A 16,138-nucleotide genomic window follows, 5' to 3' on the forward strand; every position below is an offset into this window, starting at 1 on the left:
AGATTCCCTGTCCCCCTGTAGAAAACACACACCATTGGGGACATTATGTCCTTTTAGGTCTTTTGGGGGTGGGGGGGGGGGGGGGGTGGGGGGCTGGGGAGTTGTTGCTGAGAGACAGGTCTCAAACAAAGTAAATCTTCTCCTGATGAGTCTCAAAAATGTCATTTTAGTGTCAGAATGTTCAGAAGATAGTGGCTTGTGGAAAATGATTGATGACTATGGGGGAAAAAGAATGTCCTAATCTGGGATCACGTTCAATCCTCCCATTGTCTCCAATATTCTCGGGACCTGGTGCAAGTATACTGGGGGGGGGGGGGTGTAGCAGTGGGAAACCATGGGCAAAACCCACATGACAGTTACAGGAAGTGACTGGAAGTTGCAATGTCTCTACTGTATATCGAAGTCTGCTATGGCCCCTTTCCCTCACCATGCCCCTCCCACCACTCACATCCCCTAGCCACTCCCCCTACCCACCCTTTGAATCCCGACTCTCTCTGACCTTCCTATCCCTCACTATGGCCTCTTTCCTTGATGGAACTGACGGACATGTGGTCACAGTGACCTTGAACTTTGACCAACAAAATCTAATGAGTTCATCCTTGAGTCCAAGTGGATGTTTTCTTTTTTTTTCACAAATTTTTTTATCCCATTTTTATCCCCCATTAGGTCTAATTTAATTTGTTTATCCTGGTTGCTGCTCCACCCTCTGCCAATCTGGGGAGAGCCGAAACTGGCTCCATGCTTCCTCCGAGACATGGGCAGTAGCCAGCCACTTCTTTTCACCTGAGGACATAGCACGTGGGAGGATCACGCTATTCCGAGATCCCCTCCCTCCGAACGAGCAGAAGAGGCACCACTTCAGCGACCAGGATATTGCATGTTTTTGGTGAGGGCTTCCTATATGAAGGAAACCACCGCGCGCCCCAATCCAAGTGTGGATGTTTGAGCCAACTTGAAGAAATTCCATCAAGATGTTCCTGAGATACATCATTAACAAGCATGAAGTCACAGTGACATTGAACTCTGACCACCAAAATCTAATCAATTCATCCTCGAGTCCAAGTGGATGTTTAAGCCAAATTGGAAGTGATTCCCTCAAGATGTTCCTGAGATATCGCGCTAACGAGCATCGGATGGACATAGGTACTACGTACGGACAACTTGAAAACATGCCTCTGGCCACGGCTATCACTAGCGGTGGCATGAAAACAGTAGCCTGGTTAAACCCAGCCTCCACATGACCTCTATCTGCTACAGGCATAGCCTGTGACGTCACATTGAAGGGTTTACCCAGGCTATGAAAACAGTGCTATGATGTAAACAAACTGGCATTTAAAGGATTACAATTCTGAGTAAAAATGAAATGTTGGTACCTGAGGGATGGTGGTAAATTACTAATGAAAGTCTCGTTTGCCACCGATCCTAATTTTTTGCACCACTTGGACAGATTCCTTCCTCTAATTGTAAATATAGGAGGTATATAGCGTAGGGTACAAAGGTTAAAAGCTTGTTAGAATATATTTAAAGAGAAAAATCTATCTTGGAGTTTTAACACATACTAGTCTTGTGGGCAGGTATTTCAGTTTCAACTTGGAGGAAACTGTACTGTGAGGGGCTGTTGTTACCAATCTGCCTTTTTCGCAGGAGCCATTTTGTGTCTAAAAGGCAGGGTAAACAGAGGTGCAAGCAAAACATTAATGAGCGTCCTGGCACTGGAACACCTAAATGAACTCTGTTGGAAACCCTCATTAATGTTCTGCTTGCACCTGCGTTACTTCCTGCCATTCAGACACAAAATGTCTGCTGTGAAAAAGGTTAATTACGGTATACAATTGTACAAACAGCTAATGAAGATTAATTACAGATTCTTATGTCTGCATATCAGGGTTCACTTCCCACACCTTCTAAGACATCAAATTCAATTACTTTTCAAGGACTTTCCAGGCCCAATTCCCTCAAATTCAAGGATGCAACAGGGCATGGCTTGAGACAGGGATCAAGGTTAACGACTGTTACAACACTGAGAATTTTATGAGAACTAGCAACTTTACAGAAGATCACAGACAAGTAAAAAAGAGAGGCGTGACTACACTTCTCAACAGTGCTGTGTTAGAGATTACAGACTGTGGTCCCTTGCTGCATATAGATTCAAGCCTGTCCATTTAAAAAAACTTTCAATGCCTTGATTTTTTTTATTTCTCAAATTCACAAACTTTCAAGTATTTCAGAGACCTGTGGGAACCCTGGTATACAGTATAAGACATAAGATTGAGTTACAAATAAATATATATATATCAGAGGACTGTTTAGCTCAGATTCTTGCTTTATTGGTCAACTTGATGAAAGACTACAAAACGATTCACAAAAAATCTCTTTCAAGTAATCAAATCTGTACAAACCTAAACTGTGTGGGGTCTTTACAGCTCTGGCTCGTATGAATCTGTGAAGAGAGTCATCTGTATGCATGTGTGTGTGGGTAAGCATGTGCATCCTCTCATGAGACATGGGGACAGACCTTACTTCCTGTTCAGGGACATCTGATTTGAGCAGGAAAACTGCACGCACGTGCACAGCCGCACGCACGCGTGGTTGAGATTTTACAGTACAGAGGACAGGGAAAACAAAATACCCCCCTCTCCACAAAATACACACACACACACACACACCACCTGCTGGCAGGAGTTTGCTGCTAAATTCATCAGGTCAGCAATTGCCTGCTGTGTCCCAATCTCTGCATTTTCAGTCACAATAGAGAGCCAAAGTGGAACATCGCTTCCTGCTTCAGCACTGTACCAGAGATTTTCATCCGCCATTTATTTTCCCATAGACATTTCGTAAAATGCTTATAAAAATAGTTTTACTTGTTCAAACCAAACTGTACAGATATATTTAGAAACAGGAGAGATCGCATAACATTTCACTCAGATTTAAAGGCCACTCACTGAACAGCAGGCCAGGCGCCGCCTACTGGTTTACTAGTGGTTTTATTACTTTATTCAGGGTTAAAGTGGGTGCATCTCATTGTAAACAGATTTAAAGAAAATATTTAAACTATGTTGTTTTTTGTTTTGGACAGAGTATAATGTTCTATGGTCTCTCCCGTTTGAAATATAGCTTAACCGTTTTGTTTGACCAAGTAAAACTATTTTTACAAGCATTTTACTAAATGTCTATGGGAAAATAAATTACGGAAGAAAATCTCTGGAACAGTGCTGAAACAGGAAGTGACGTTGACTTTGCCCCTCTATTCCTGTACAGACAGACACTGTGGTTTCCACCTTTCAACGGGGGCAAAGTGGTAAGAGAGGGGGGATAGTATAAATCTCTAATACTCTCGCACAAAATGTACACGCGCACACATGATTTTAATGCTCCCTCGCAGACAGACAGACACACACACGTTCCTCTTCTGCGTACGCACTCATTCAGACAATTCATAACATTAAATGTTTTAAGAAGTACAGATAAAAAAAGGAAAAAAAGCCCTGGGTATAGGTTTGATTTGTGGCTGTTTGGTGAAAGAAAGGAGAAGAGAGGTAGAGAGGGCAGGGGGGATGGGGTGGAGGCCGAGGGCGGAGCTACGGCTGTCATTTCTTGGCTTTCCTGGGGGGAGTGACTGGGCGACCGGAGCCCATGCCGCCTCCTCCACCATAGAACAGCTTCTTGTCTGCGGGTTTGAGAATCTAAAAATGGGGAATAAAGGAAAAAACAGACATGAGTAAATGGCAACACTAGATTGCACTCTCCTTAACTCATTCCCCGCCATTGGCGTCTATAGACATCAACACGTCTTTTCACCGCCATGCGATAGATGGCGCTCTTGGCCAACTTATGAAGTCCTCTGCTAGCCAGAGTTATTGCCCTACAAAACCAGCGAGCGTTTTCAGCCTCGATCTCCCTTCATGGAGGGACCGCATAAAACACGCCCAGCCTGGAGCCTCAAAGCGGTGCAAGGACATGTTCACCCTCCGAGCTCGGCGCGTTGTGACACGGGCTCGTGACAGTCACTCAACGCTGGAGGATTTCTTTCATTAAGAGGCATGGTAAACGCACACCAATCAATTCTCCTGTCACTTAGATTAGTCATCGGCTTTGTGAACCCTCACATAGTGTAAATTTCAGCCGTCAAATATGCCCCCACACATCCAGTAACAGGAAGCACCAGACGCATGGACATCATGAGCGCATGACCCCGCCCCGTCCACGCAGGGTGAATTTCTCACTCGCTTCGCTGGACAAACAGGCATACGTCTATCTCAGCTTCCTGGTGAGTGACGGGCGTTTTTGGTGAAAACGACCGACATTCAAATGTTGAAATGTTGATAATAATAAAGAACGGAAGAAGGCAGAAACAAACTTTCCCCCCCATGAAAGTAGGTGCTTTGTTCTGTCTTTTGGGATATTCAGTGTTTATATAGTCATAGAAGAAAATTCTGTGGGTCCCAGAAAATCACTGAAAAAGGTCAGAAACCCTGGCGGGGAATGAGTTACCGTAATTGTTTAAATATTGTAGTCTATCATTTGAAAAAGGCTGTTTAATCAATCTGGATGTTTTGACAGCAAGTCTCTCGTTTACCTGGAAGGAGCACATGAGGGTCTCGTCGACGCTCATCATGGCCCCAGCGTTGTCAAACTCGCCGCAGTAGTTTGGGGCTGAGAACAGTGTCACCAGCTGCCTCTTTGCAAAGAACTCGTAGCCATCTTCAACCACCTGACAGATAGACACACAATAGGTTTCAGTTACTGTACATGGAATCAGGGTAACTTCCTGCATTTGCTTTTGAACTACTAGACAATGGAATCAGCTAGAAAATCAGAACCACACATTGGGCTGCCGCGGTTAGCGCATCACCGCGGTTACGCACTCACGGCACACCCACCGCAGGATCTAGCTGATCACTGCTTCTCCGCATGCAAATGAGGCACAGATTAATTGGAATTGCAACGGCGCTAATACAATGGGCACAATAGCCAATTAGCAGCAACAAAGAAGCGCAAATGTCTCTCCGATGGAAGTGTTACCCGCGCGTAAAAAGTAATTCTGGAACAACATAAAGTGAACGCAGTCGGGCATGGGGAACCACAAGTGCGATTTAGTGGAGGTAAAAACCGCCGGGACGATATGACGAGGTGAATCAAAATGCTTCCCACAGATAAAGCTAATTAAGGGTCCCATTGGAGCCCATTAACCCATTGGAGCAGCGCGTGCAGGAGAGCCTGGCTGATGCAGGTGCCAGGTGTGGGAGAGAGGGCAGACGCAGGTGCCAGGTGTGGGAGAGAGGGCAGACGCAGGTGCCAGGTGTGGGAGAGAGGGCAGACGCAGGTGCCAGGTGTGGGAGAGACGGCAGACGCAGGTGCCAGGTGTGGGAGAGAGGGCAGACGCAGGTGCCAGGTGTGGGAGAGACGCAGACCGAAGGTACGGTTGCATGTCATGAGTTATTGTGTTGAGTTATGTTTTAGCTGCATTGTGTTTTCATCAAGGCAATGTCAAGGCGATATTGAGCTCGTAATAAGTGTCTGCAAATGCAGATAGGAGCGTGCATGTTGTCTGTGTTTTCAAAAACGAATGCGTCCTTGCCGAAATTGACGCGCCTGTTGAATGCCGATCAATATTCATCCTGCTGCAGTCAGCCTCTTAATAACAGAATAAAGATCGAATATAGAGGCTATAAAGAATAGACTACTTAGAGGAATAAATGCATTTGAAACGTTTATTTGCGAACAAATTATTTTATAACATCCGAGTTTGTTTTCGCTTTTTTTATGGCGGTTTCCGCAACGGTTTGGATGGCTTCACAAATTTGTGCAGTAAGGAAAAAGTCAATACCGCGGCAGCTCTAACCACACTTCACGTAATACATGACATGAGGAACACTATTCAGTGAGGATTTGGGAGGCAAGAAAAGACATAATAATGGCATTCCTATCATTCTCCTGCGTACGTGGTTATCAGTAAGAGCTCGCTGTAATCCAATGGATATTCAGTTGGTCCTCCTTCTGCGCTACACTTCAGAAGTGTCGCCTGACTTCTCTTCAAATACTGGACATGGTTTGTTTGGTAATAGTGCTAACCTTGCCTTCACTTCACAATGAGTGTATGAGAAACGGCAACTAAGTTAACGTTTTGTTAAATATATGGTAAAAGGCACCGTATATTTTACAAATCGTGCAGCTCATTTCACTTTCACGAGCCCCGGATATATTCTGAGCCAGTTAGCCTGAAACATGTCTTTGGACTGCTGCTTCCCCTTAGTAACTCTACCGTTGCCTATCCGAGGATCCGTATGATTAAATTAACATCACTGCTAACGTACTGCCATTTGTGCTAAGGGGCAAGCAATAGACTTGTTTTTTAGCCAGCCTTCCATATTTGCATGCCTTCAGGTTCACAACATTGTAACTAGAGCTGCCGAAAATAATCGATTCAGAGATGCATCGCGATGCTTAATAGGACGATTCTGAATCGATTAACAAATATCAAAAATCGATTATTTAATTATTATTATTATTTTTTTTTTAAATAATCAAATAAAATAGAATGTAAGTACATGCAGTTGTTTATTTTAATTATGGATCATAATACAATGCAATTCCAAATGCACTTTTATTTTAAAAGTAGCCACACAGTGAGAAAAAAGAAAGTGAGAAAAAAGAAATCATGTATTGCGGAAAAAGTGATGCATCGATTTAAGATGCATCGCGATGCAGCGAGATGCATCGAGATGCATCGTATAATCGAATCGAATCGTAGACTTGTATAATCGAATCGTATGGAATCGTGAGATCAGTGAAGATGCACAGCTCTAATTGTAACGTCTTTGCTAGCGCCAGATGCTGCCATCACAGCAGTGGGTTCTTGTAGCCTTGTAGAGAGAGAGAAAGGGGAGCACGCCAGGTGTGTTGTCAGCGGAAGTCAGACTCATTTTATTCACATTTTATGTATCTGGTCTACCTTGCATTCCCACTGTAACCAGCCCAACCCCCCCCTTGACTCTTGTGTACTGACCTGGTGGGCCCGACAAATAAGGTCCATGTCGTGTTTGTGGAGGAACTTTGTGACCACGTCGGCACCAAAGGTGAAGGAGACACCACGGTCGTTCTCACCCCAGCCCAGCACATCCTTGTCTGGGTCGGCCCACAGCAGGTCGCACAGCAGGCCCTGGTCAGGCACATCAGTGGGGCGCATTACCCTCCGCACCTGCTCCATAGACTGGAGGTCTGGGGACAGGCCTGGGGAAGAGCACAGGGAATATACGGTAGACACAATTACATTAACATTACAGCAGGTCTTTGAGCTTTCCAGTGTTGTTACTAAGGAACACCAATTGTTATAGTCTTAAACTTTTGGATTCTTAAACAGTTGGAATTAAAGTAGAAACCCCCGAATTGAGCTATACTAGGGGGGGATGCAAACCAGCAAATGATTAAACGGAGCTTGATTCATTGATCGTTAAGGAATCAGGATTTACTCAAGCATGTGAAAATGTACTCGATCAAAAAACAACGTGCTTCTGTAGAACGGCATGTTCAAATCATGTTTCAATGATCCTCCAGAGGGCACGATGATATCACTATAGCCCTTTTCAGACACGTCACGCAGTGAACTCTGACTGAACTCCTGTAAGCCATCTTTGGTCTGAAAGAAGAGGAAAAAACCCCTTTGAAAATATGAAGTGGGCGAAGAGAAGCATTGTGTGGGAACATTTTGAAAAGAAAGGAGAAGATAGTGCCACATGCAAATACTGTGATTCGGTGTACACCTACAACACTTCGACAACAATGCTCTATCACTTGAACAATGTTCATTAATAAATAAATTAATAAATTGCCTGTCTCCTCCTCGTCTCACCTGGAGCAACCAAGGATCAGCTCAGCGTTTTAGAGGAAGAGCTGCGACACACGTCGAGCAGAAAAAATAACCCAATCGTTCTGCGGTAAGTGAGGCACCCGTGGCGCGGATTCTAGGCAAATGTTGACATGTCTAAAAGTTATGCCTCTTAAGTTTTTATGTTTCGCAATGCTGTGAGAAATATGCAATATGTTGCTGCTGTATAAATAAAGGTTTTATTGAGGAAAAAACATTTGGTATTGTTTGGAAAATTTTATATTTTTAATTACAATTAATCGATTGATTGATCGTTAACGTTACCGATGATCTATTCAGGAATTTGCGGACAATTTGCATCCCTAAACTATACCTATTACTCCTATTGTTCAACAGTCCAATCCATATATGTGAAAATGAAGAAAACTCTGAAAAAAGAAGTAAAGCTTGAAACTTGGATGTCATTAAGATGTACAATCAGATGCTGCTTCACAGAGAGCGAACAAGGCGTTAATAATTTTGTACACCTAGATGTTTAACTTCTATCAAAGTTGCCTTAATTGTACATTGGTACTGTCTGTGTTATTAGTTCTGACTTAGAAAATGATACCTTTACCACAAAATGAGAACCTGTGTTCTATCAAGATTAAATATTAGGAGCAAATCTATAGAAAATTAATTAAGAGAAAAGTTATTCATTAAGTTTCAAGTGTTAGTTGGCTTTCTTTCTTTTTTTGGAAGAGACTTGTTCATGTTTACGAATAATACGATTATCCAATATAATATCCATTTAGTCTAGCTCTCCACTTTGTCCAACTATAAGACTATTTTACCTGGTTATTGTGGCTACAGTACATTCTGTCCTCAAGCTAATTTCCAGTCACAAAGTAATGGATCCCCAAACGCCGTACGTAATGTAAGGCTAACGTTGGCAGGTCTGCTAAGTTTTCAACTTTCAACACCCCCCAGTCCATTTAATGTTACCTTTGCAGAGGAGTTAACAGGACTGTTATCACATTGAGGAACCTGCCAGCCTCTTGATATGTGGGTGAAGCAAGGAGGTGCTGTGATTCGCCGAACTCTTCTTCATTTGCTCTTCGGCAGGCTAGACATTGCTGTCTCTTGCTGTTAGACGAGAACTGCACGTGCACAATTGAACTCAGAATGCAGCCTCTCAGCTTTTTGCGTACTTTAGATTGACAAATCGTACCAGCGTACTTTGATGTGAAAATGTGTGCCTGCTATTATTCAGACTCAGACAGAACGAGGCTGCTAACGTTACAGTCGCTACTCAGCGGTCCCAAGTGTTGTTTTGTTGTGATAACGTGTCGTAAACGCAATATTTCACTGTGCGGTGATAACATTTGTGTTTGTGAAACGCATGCGTGTGTCTGCCTCGAGACTCATGTCAGCTGAGCCAGAGATCTTTGTCTCTGGCTGAGCTACAAGAAGCGACCTGTATGCTAATGTATAGCAGCTGGCGCTCCACATCTAATATTATATTTGCCTTCCTCAGAGCCGCATAGAAACAAACACATATGTGTTGTTGCTTCCAGAAGGGGGTGCGCTAACATCAATATAGGATTATGAATGCAGAAACCAATTCATTTGCGAACGGAGCTAAAGCATTGCTGCTGCTGGCACCATCATTCCACGGTAGTAGAATGTCTCACGGTAGTAGCATTGTTTAAAGTGGCTGGTATAGTAGGCACCGTGACGTAGGAACCGGTAAACCGTGCAACACTACTCAGAAGTGCAATGCTTGTTAGAAAATAGTGTTTTCTATGGAAACACCTGTCAGTTTTGTCAAGTGCTGGAGGTGGCCGCCTCATAATTCTCTATGCAGGAAAAACCCTCGGTTCAAACCTTGAAAAGACAATGAGTGAAAAAAGCAGCATCCGCACACAAGAAAATACTAAGTTGAAATTCAAGCATTTTCAAGGATTTCCAGCACCCGTATGAAACCTGAACAAATATGTGCTGTGAAAAGGCGTTCTCCACTACATATGGGAGTCGGGCGCATGGTATGTAAGGAGGTGATTTACTATGGTAAGCCCCTTTCAGACAGATACCGGTAATTTAAATCCACTTAAAAAGGAAATCAAGTTCCCATAGAGTCCTGCGGGTCTCTGACCACAATGTTGACAGTAACAACAATGCAGAAGTGAGCTAGCATGTTTGGTCTGGATCAAAGCCAAATGAACTGTTTCAATACCTCCATGGCAACAGAAGATCTTCTCATCAACGATGGCTGCGACAGGCAAACAGTTGAAGCAGTCTGTGAAGGTCTTCCACAACTTTATGTTGTACCGCCTCTTACCTGTGGGAGGCAAACACAGTTGCTTGGTCACAATCTTATCTGCAGGGCCATAAAATTGTGTGTCAGCAGCTGCCACTATTGCGTCACATGAGATATACTCGACATTTGACATAATCCTGGCTCTGTACAGAGCTGAGAAAGGCATGTGATTCATCTCTACCTAGACAGCTCCACCATGCTCCTTAGCCTGAAGCATGTTTGTCTATATAGCTTCAGCACTGTACCAGAGATTTTCGCCCGCAATTTATTTTCCCATAGACATTTCGTAAAATGCTTATAAAAATAGTTTTACTTGTTCAAACCAAATGGTACAGAAATAGTTATAAACAGGAGAGATCGCATAACATTTCACTCGGACCAAAACGTTTAAAAAAATGCGGGTTTAAAGAAAATGTTTTTTCGATGTTTTCTTAATTTTTGGTCCGAGTGAAATGTTCTATGGTCTCTCCCGATTCTAAATATAGCTGAACCGTTGTTTGACTTGGTTTGACCAAGTAAAACTATTTTTATAAGCATTTTACGGAATGTCTATGGGAAAATAAATTGCGGAAGAACATCTCTGGTACAGTGCTGAAGCAGGAAGTGACGTTCACTTTGCCCCTCTATGATGGCATTTGTTGATACTACAGCAAAAACGAATTTTCCCAGTGGGCCTAAAACAACAGCTGAAATTCAGATGTAAATTATTACAAATTCTTTGCATTGCCTAGTTTTGCATACCAAAATAGCCATATTTATAGGCTCTTTGTTTGATGATGCTAATTAAATCTAAATGAACTGGCATCACTAATAGCTGATACATGCAGGGAGGGATATCAACAGAGTTATGCTGGTTAATGTTTCTGCACTGTAAAGACTCAACATTTGAAAGATTATCACTAACACCAGGACAGAGATGTCCTTCTTGACTGTGTATTTACTTGGAAACCCTCCCCAAACAAAACCTCATTAGAAACTGGAGTGAATGTGGATGCACCTGATCAACAATGTGTCTGTATGCATTCCATGTGTGACTCACACTCATCGTAGAAGCCATATATTCTGTTTATGGAGGCGCACTCATGGTTTCCCCTCAGCAGAAAGAAGTTCTCTGGGTATTTGACCTTGTAAGCCAGCAACAGACAGATAGTCTCCAGGGACTGCTTCCCTCGGTCCACGTAGTCCCCTAGGAACAGGTAGTTGCTCTCTGGGGGGAAGCCCCCATACTCAAACAGCCTCAGCAGATCGTAGTACTGACCATGGACATCACCTGGTGAGAGAGACAGTGTTGGTGAGAGTGGAAGACTATACTGTTCTGTTAGTTGAAGGTGTGACTGACATGCTGTGTTTATGGAGACAATGAAAACAGTCAGGCTGATAGTCTGGGACATGTTGCCCACCGCAAATTACGGTAGTGCTTTCATATTTCATTAACACTAACCAAATGAGAACGTTATTGAGTAACGTTCATTAGGTTCATAGACTGTTAACGTTTATCTGTGATGAGAGCTTCATTATCATGCATTGTAACTTCCACCATCCTGCCTCGCTACGCTACTTAATGGTTGCTGTTATTTTAATGTATATGCAGTGCTGCCACTTGTGGAAAATGAAAGCGTGAGTCAAAGTCATAAATGTCAAAGGGTGTAATTTATCATGGAGAACACGTTGCGGACGCAAAACAACGATGCGCCATGCTGCCAAGTTGCAACCCGTGCCAACTATTTTACAGAGGACTTTACACCTAGTAAGTGGTAGGTCAGGTGTAAGATTTAAGTTGTAACTTATGCCTACATTCGAACTATGTCACTTGGTGCAACTCTAATTCTTTTAGTAGTGCGTAAACTAGGACTTGGTGAGATTTTACGCTTGAACTAGTTTACGTTTGAACTTATGCACAGCTGGTGCAACCAACTGCAGTACTCTAACTTCCAACAGGCATCTAAGAATGTTGTTGAATGTAATAGAATTCCCTCGACCCTAAAGACCACAGTAAACCTCACCACAGATCTTGAGCGGCGCCTCAAGCTCAAGCAGGATTGGCTGGCTAAGGAAGATCTCCCGGGACTTGAGGCAAAGGCCGCGGATCTCATTCTCTGTCAGCTGAACATTTTTACCAGGTCTGGAGCCTTTCACTGAGTAGAAGAAGGGGGGGGGGGGGGGGGCAAGAGTGAAAAATAGCACATTCAATGGTTCACCAACAACATTGTATACTATTAATGACATTGTTTCCCATTTAGGTATTAATAGGAATTAGACCAGTGTTTGTTTCACAAACTTTTTTTTTCTGGGGACCCACTTTTTAAAAATGACAAACCATCGAGACCCATTTCAACAGGTAAACTGACCCATTTCAACAGGTAAACCCATTGAACAGGTAAACTGTGATGGACTTGAGACTTGAGAGAAGAGTGGTCTCTCTTGTATTTACCGTAATTGTTTAAACAATGGCACAAATTGCTTCATTCAGGCCATGTTTAGACGACAACCATCTCTGCATAAAACAGCAAACTAGCGTTGCGTCCTCACCTTTTATTTCGCATTTACACACAGCTGGTGTGATAACGATTTGCGTGCAGACTATCAGGCTGACTGAAGCCGCAAAAGTGTCAAGTGAGCCAGAATAACATTGAAACTACTGGTTAAAACCTTCACAATAATGGTAATTAAATAAACGAATAGTCCTATTGATGCATGATGATGTCGCAACGTTTTTTGTGTGTGATCCGAAATACACAGAAGACATATAGAACACAGACAACTAAAAGTCAATTTTAACACACAGTGAGTTGGCGACCCTGATTTTTATTTACCCTGTTATAAAATACTGCTTTTATTTTGAAGGTAAAAACATCTAGCTTCCCCTATTCTGTCTGTTTCTAACGGGCTTGATTTAGCTTTGTGATTAAAGTTTTTAAATGCATTTTCCACACATCTGACAAAGAAGTCACAAATGGTAGCCTGCTCCAGATCATGCTCCAAATTGGATTACCGAATAAAAACCCAGTAAAGCAACATAAAAAAGACCTGACAATTGGGACTTCACTTGAGGAAATGCATCGCAGACAGTGAGTTGTTGTCAATTATTCAATGCGGGAGACAGTGATTAATAGGCTATGTGCGACGTTAGATGGGGGGACTTAACGCAGATTGTGTTTTTAGCAAATCGTTATCACGTTTGTTGAATGTCAATGCGACTCATTATGCCTGTGCCATAAGGCTGTATTGGGCTATTTCAATGTTCCTATTGCCTACCATTGTCTAACATGGGGGCTGTGTCATCACTTGAATTGCGTTTCTCCACTTTACACGGCGAGAGTAATAGCTTTTGCACACCAAGTCAGTATTTTCGTCCGAAATTGACGCACGAAAAAAAGAAAGAATACGACCTAATTTGTGTCAATCATCATTGACACACCGAGTCCGGCAATTACATCCGTCATTTAAGTTTTCGCACGAGCTTCGATTTTCTGTGTTTTTCGCATCAGTCAATAGATTTTTGCGAGCTGGGACCCATCTGTGTTTTCAGATGACGGATTAAAAAACACGCATATGAAAACAATCGGACTGTGTGTGCAAAGACCTTAAGGCCTTGGCCACACTGATCCGTCAGAAAATGGACAGAACGGATAGACGGATAGATTTATGTCCGTTGCATGTACAAGTAACCTACTTGTACAGCAGGTGGCGGTAAGCACCTTGAAGGTGTCAGCGACCCGCCTATAAACCGAGAGAAGAAGAAAGCTGGCGTCAGCTACCGCCTATAAACTGAGAGAAGAAGAAAGCTGGCGTCAGCTAGCTGTTAGCTCTGTGCGCTACGTTACTTATGTGGCAATAAAATGCCACCGAATTACCAGATTAGATGGTGAAATCAGACGGTGACACTGACTATCACGTTGTACAACAGCGGGATGGTGTACACAGCATTAATTATAGCGTCCTTCACTGCCTCGGCCACCATCTTTGAAAAGTTGAAACGTTGAAAGTTGAAACGCCTCCTCTCGAGACCTCGACTCTGATTGGCTAAACGGACAGTGACTATCCGACCATCCGATACGTCCATCCAGAAAAAGTTCATCCCTCTTCAACTTTCTGTCCATCAAAACGTATGCAACTTTGCTGGACACGTACGCTTCTGAGTTCTCCACGGAGAGTCGGACCGCTGTCATTGAAAATGAATGGAAGTTAACAGAGAAATGAACGCACACGGACAGACACCACGGATCAGTGTGGCCAAGGCCTAAGGGGCACAGCGTATTCAAGAATTCCACTCTGGGACCTGTTTTCAGATTTTGGTGTTTTCACCCCCCAATAACGCCGTCACCGTGTAAAAGGAAGGCACTAACGCTAAAAAAGTTTGCCGTTTTATGCAGGGAGCGACGCCGTGTAAACAGGGCCTCAGTCTCATGTCTTTATACTGAAACATTGCAAGGTCAGGTCAGGTAACATTTGTTTGTCTTAGAATGAAAACAATACAAATCTGGAATTCTTATTCAAACATGTTACAATGATAGATACATGAGGAACATTTATTGATACATCGGGAACAACAGGATGGTTCTTCGTGCTTATCTCTCTGGGAAGAGAAAGTATTTTCTCCGCAAGAAACCAGATTCTTTCCCACACAGACAGAATTGTCAGTTAAATCCAAGAAATGTGCTTTACTGGCATAGGCAATTAATGATGATTTCTACCACATAAACGACACAATTCGAAGAGATATAGTTTGCTAAATCACAACTTCATTTTATACACGTCATTGAAAAAACATACATGTGAAATACCTGATAAGTGAGACAAAAATGCATTTAGGCAGAGTTAACAGGTTATCATTGTTTTGATTTCCCCTCATCATAACCTATATAAATGAGACAAATTAAGTGCATTATGATGATTAAGATTTTAAATAAAAGACTATGGAAGAAAATAATTTATTTGGCGACCAAAATAAAATCTCCTGCAACCCACCTGTGGGTCGACTCAGTCTTTGGGAATTACTGAATTAGACAATACAAATAATACAAAGTAAGAATTATCTACGGTAGGTATGTTTTGGGTTTAATTGTTAATGAAAATAAGCCAAATGAGAGAGCTTGCATCATGTTATGCCTTTAACATACGCATGGAGGACAAAACCAATGCTAGAGAACATCGTGTGCCATTTAAAAAAACACAAGTAACTGTTAATGTTATTGCTACAGTATATTATTTTTAAACAAGAATATCTATGTTGGTTTCTGACACTTTTTCAGGAAAGGAAATGGATTATTTATCGGGCAAACTATTGCACCCTACTGGTATTTCAGGTGGCGTTACAAAGGCGAGTGGGAACGTTATTCATGAAGGAACGTCAACTAATTTGTTAGCTTATGAAGTAAACAGCTGTGAATCTGGCACTAACGCTAGTAACCAAACATAACGGAGACAACAGACTGCCTATTCAAACGGCGCTCTGGATCTTGGCACTGAGCAAGAATTGATATGAACGTAGCTACCGGTTATCCAGGTTGAGCCAAGTGAGCTAAAATGGCTACCTCCGGGAGTAGCCTGAATATGAAGCAAAATAGTTCATCTTACCTTCCAGAAGACGCTGTATAATGGAGTCAATGTTCAATTTATCGGCTTCAGCCATAGTATTCCTGTATTTAGGCTGGTCTCAAACAATCCCTTCGATTTCAAAACGTAACGCGCTAGCTAACTAGCTACCGAGTTAGCTAAACTAGTTCGGCTACCGTTAGCCAGCTAGCTAACCTTGGGCGGAATTAGCAAACTCAGAAATTTATGTTGGGTATTGAATTGTTAAAGATGTGATGACATGTATTTTTATGGAAGAAAAAACGCATCAGTCAACTATCCTCGTCTAGACGTTCCAATTCACTGCCAATATTTTATTTTCTCGTGACTCTAGCAGTGTCCCCCCCACTGGTTAGCACCCAGCCCTCGGACCTCGACAAAAGTAGCTAGCTTGGACGTGTTAGCTCGGTTAGCTCAAAGCGAGGTTGAGCGGAAGTGGG

General features: G+C 42.7%; 1 protein-coding gene across 1 annotated transcript; it reads right to left on the bottom strand.

The window, feature by feature from the left end:
* Positions 1-2,280: 2,280 nt before the first annotated feature.
* LOC310775447 (serine/threonine-protein phosphatase PP1-gamma catalytic subunit B) lies at positions 2,281-16,064 on the bottom strand. The gene is made up of 7 exons (XM_083635596.1): positions 15,702-16,064; positions 12,128-12,259; positions 11,164-11,394; positions 10,041-10,145; positions 7,007-7,230; positions 4,577-4,711; positions 2,281-3,683 (listed from the first exon to the last, which is right to left on the bottom strand). The coding sequence occupies exons 1-7, from the start codon at positions 15,754-15,756 to the stop codon at positions 3,588-3,590; spliced, it is 978 nt and encodes a 325-aa protein (XP_083491722.1). The 5' UTR covers positions 15,757-16,064; the 3' UTR covers positions 2,281-3,587.
* Positions 16,065-16,138: the final 74 nt, after the last annotated feature.

This window comes from Poromitra crassiceps (genome assembly GCF_964638095.1).
Source record: "Poromitra crassiceps genome assembly, chromosome: 4".
In the NCBI taxonomy this organism is placed as follows: domain Eukaryota; kingdom Metazoa; phylum Chordata; class Actinopteri; order Beryciformes; family Melamphaidae; genus Poromitra; species Poromitra crassiceps.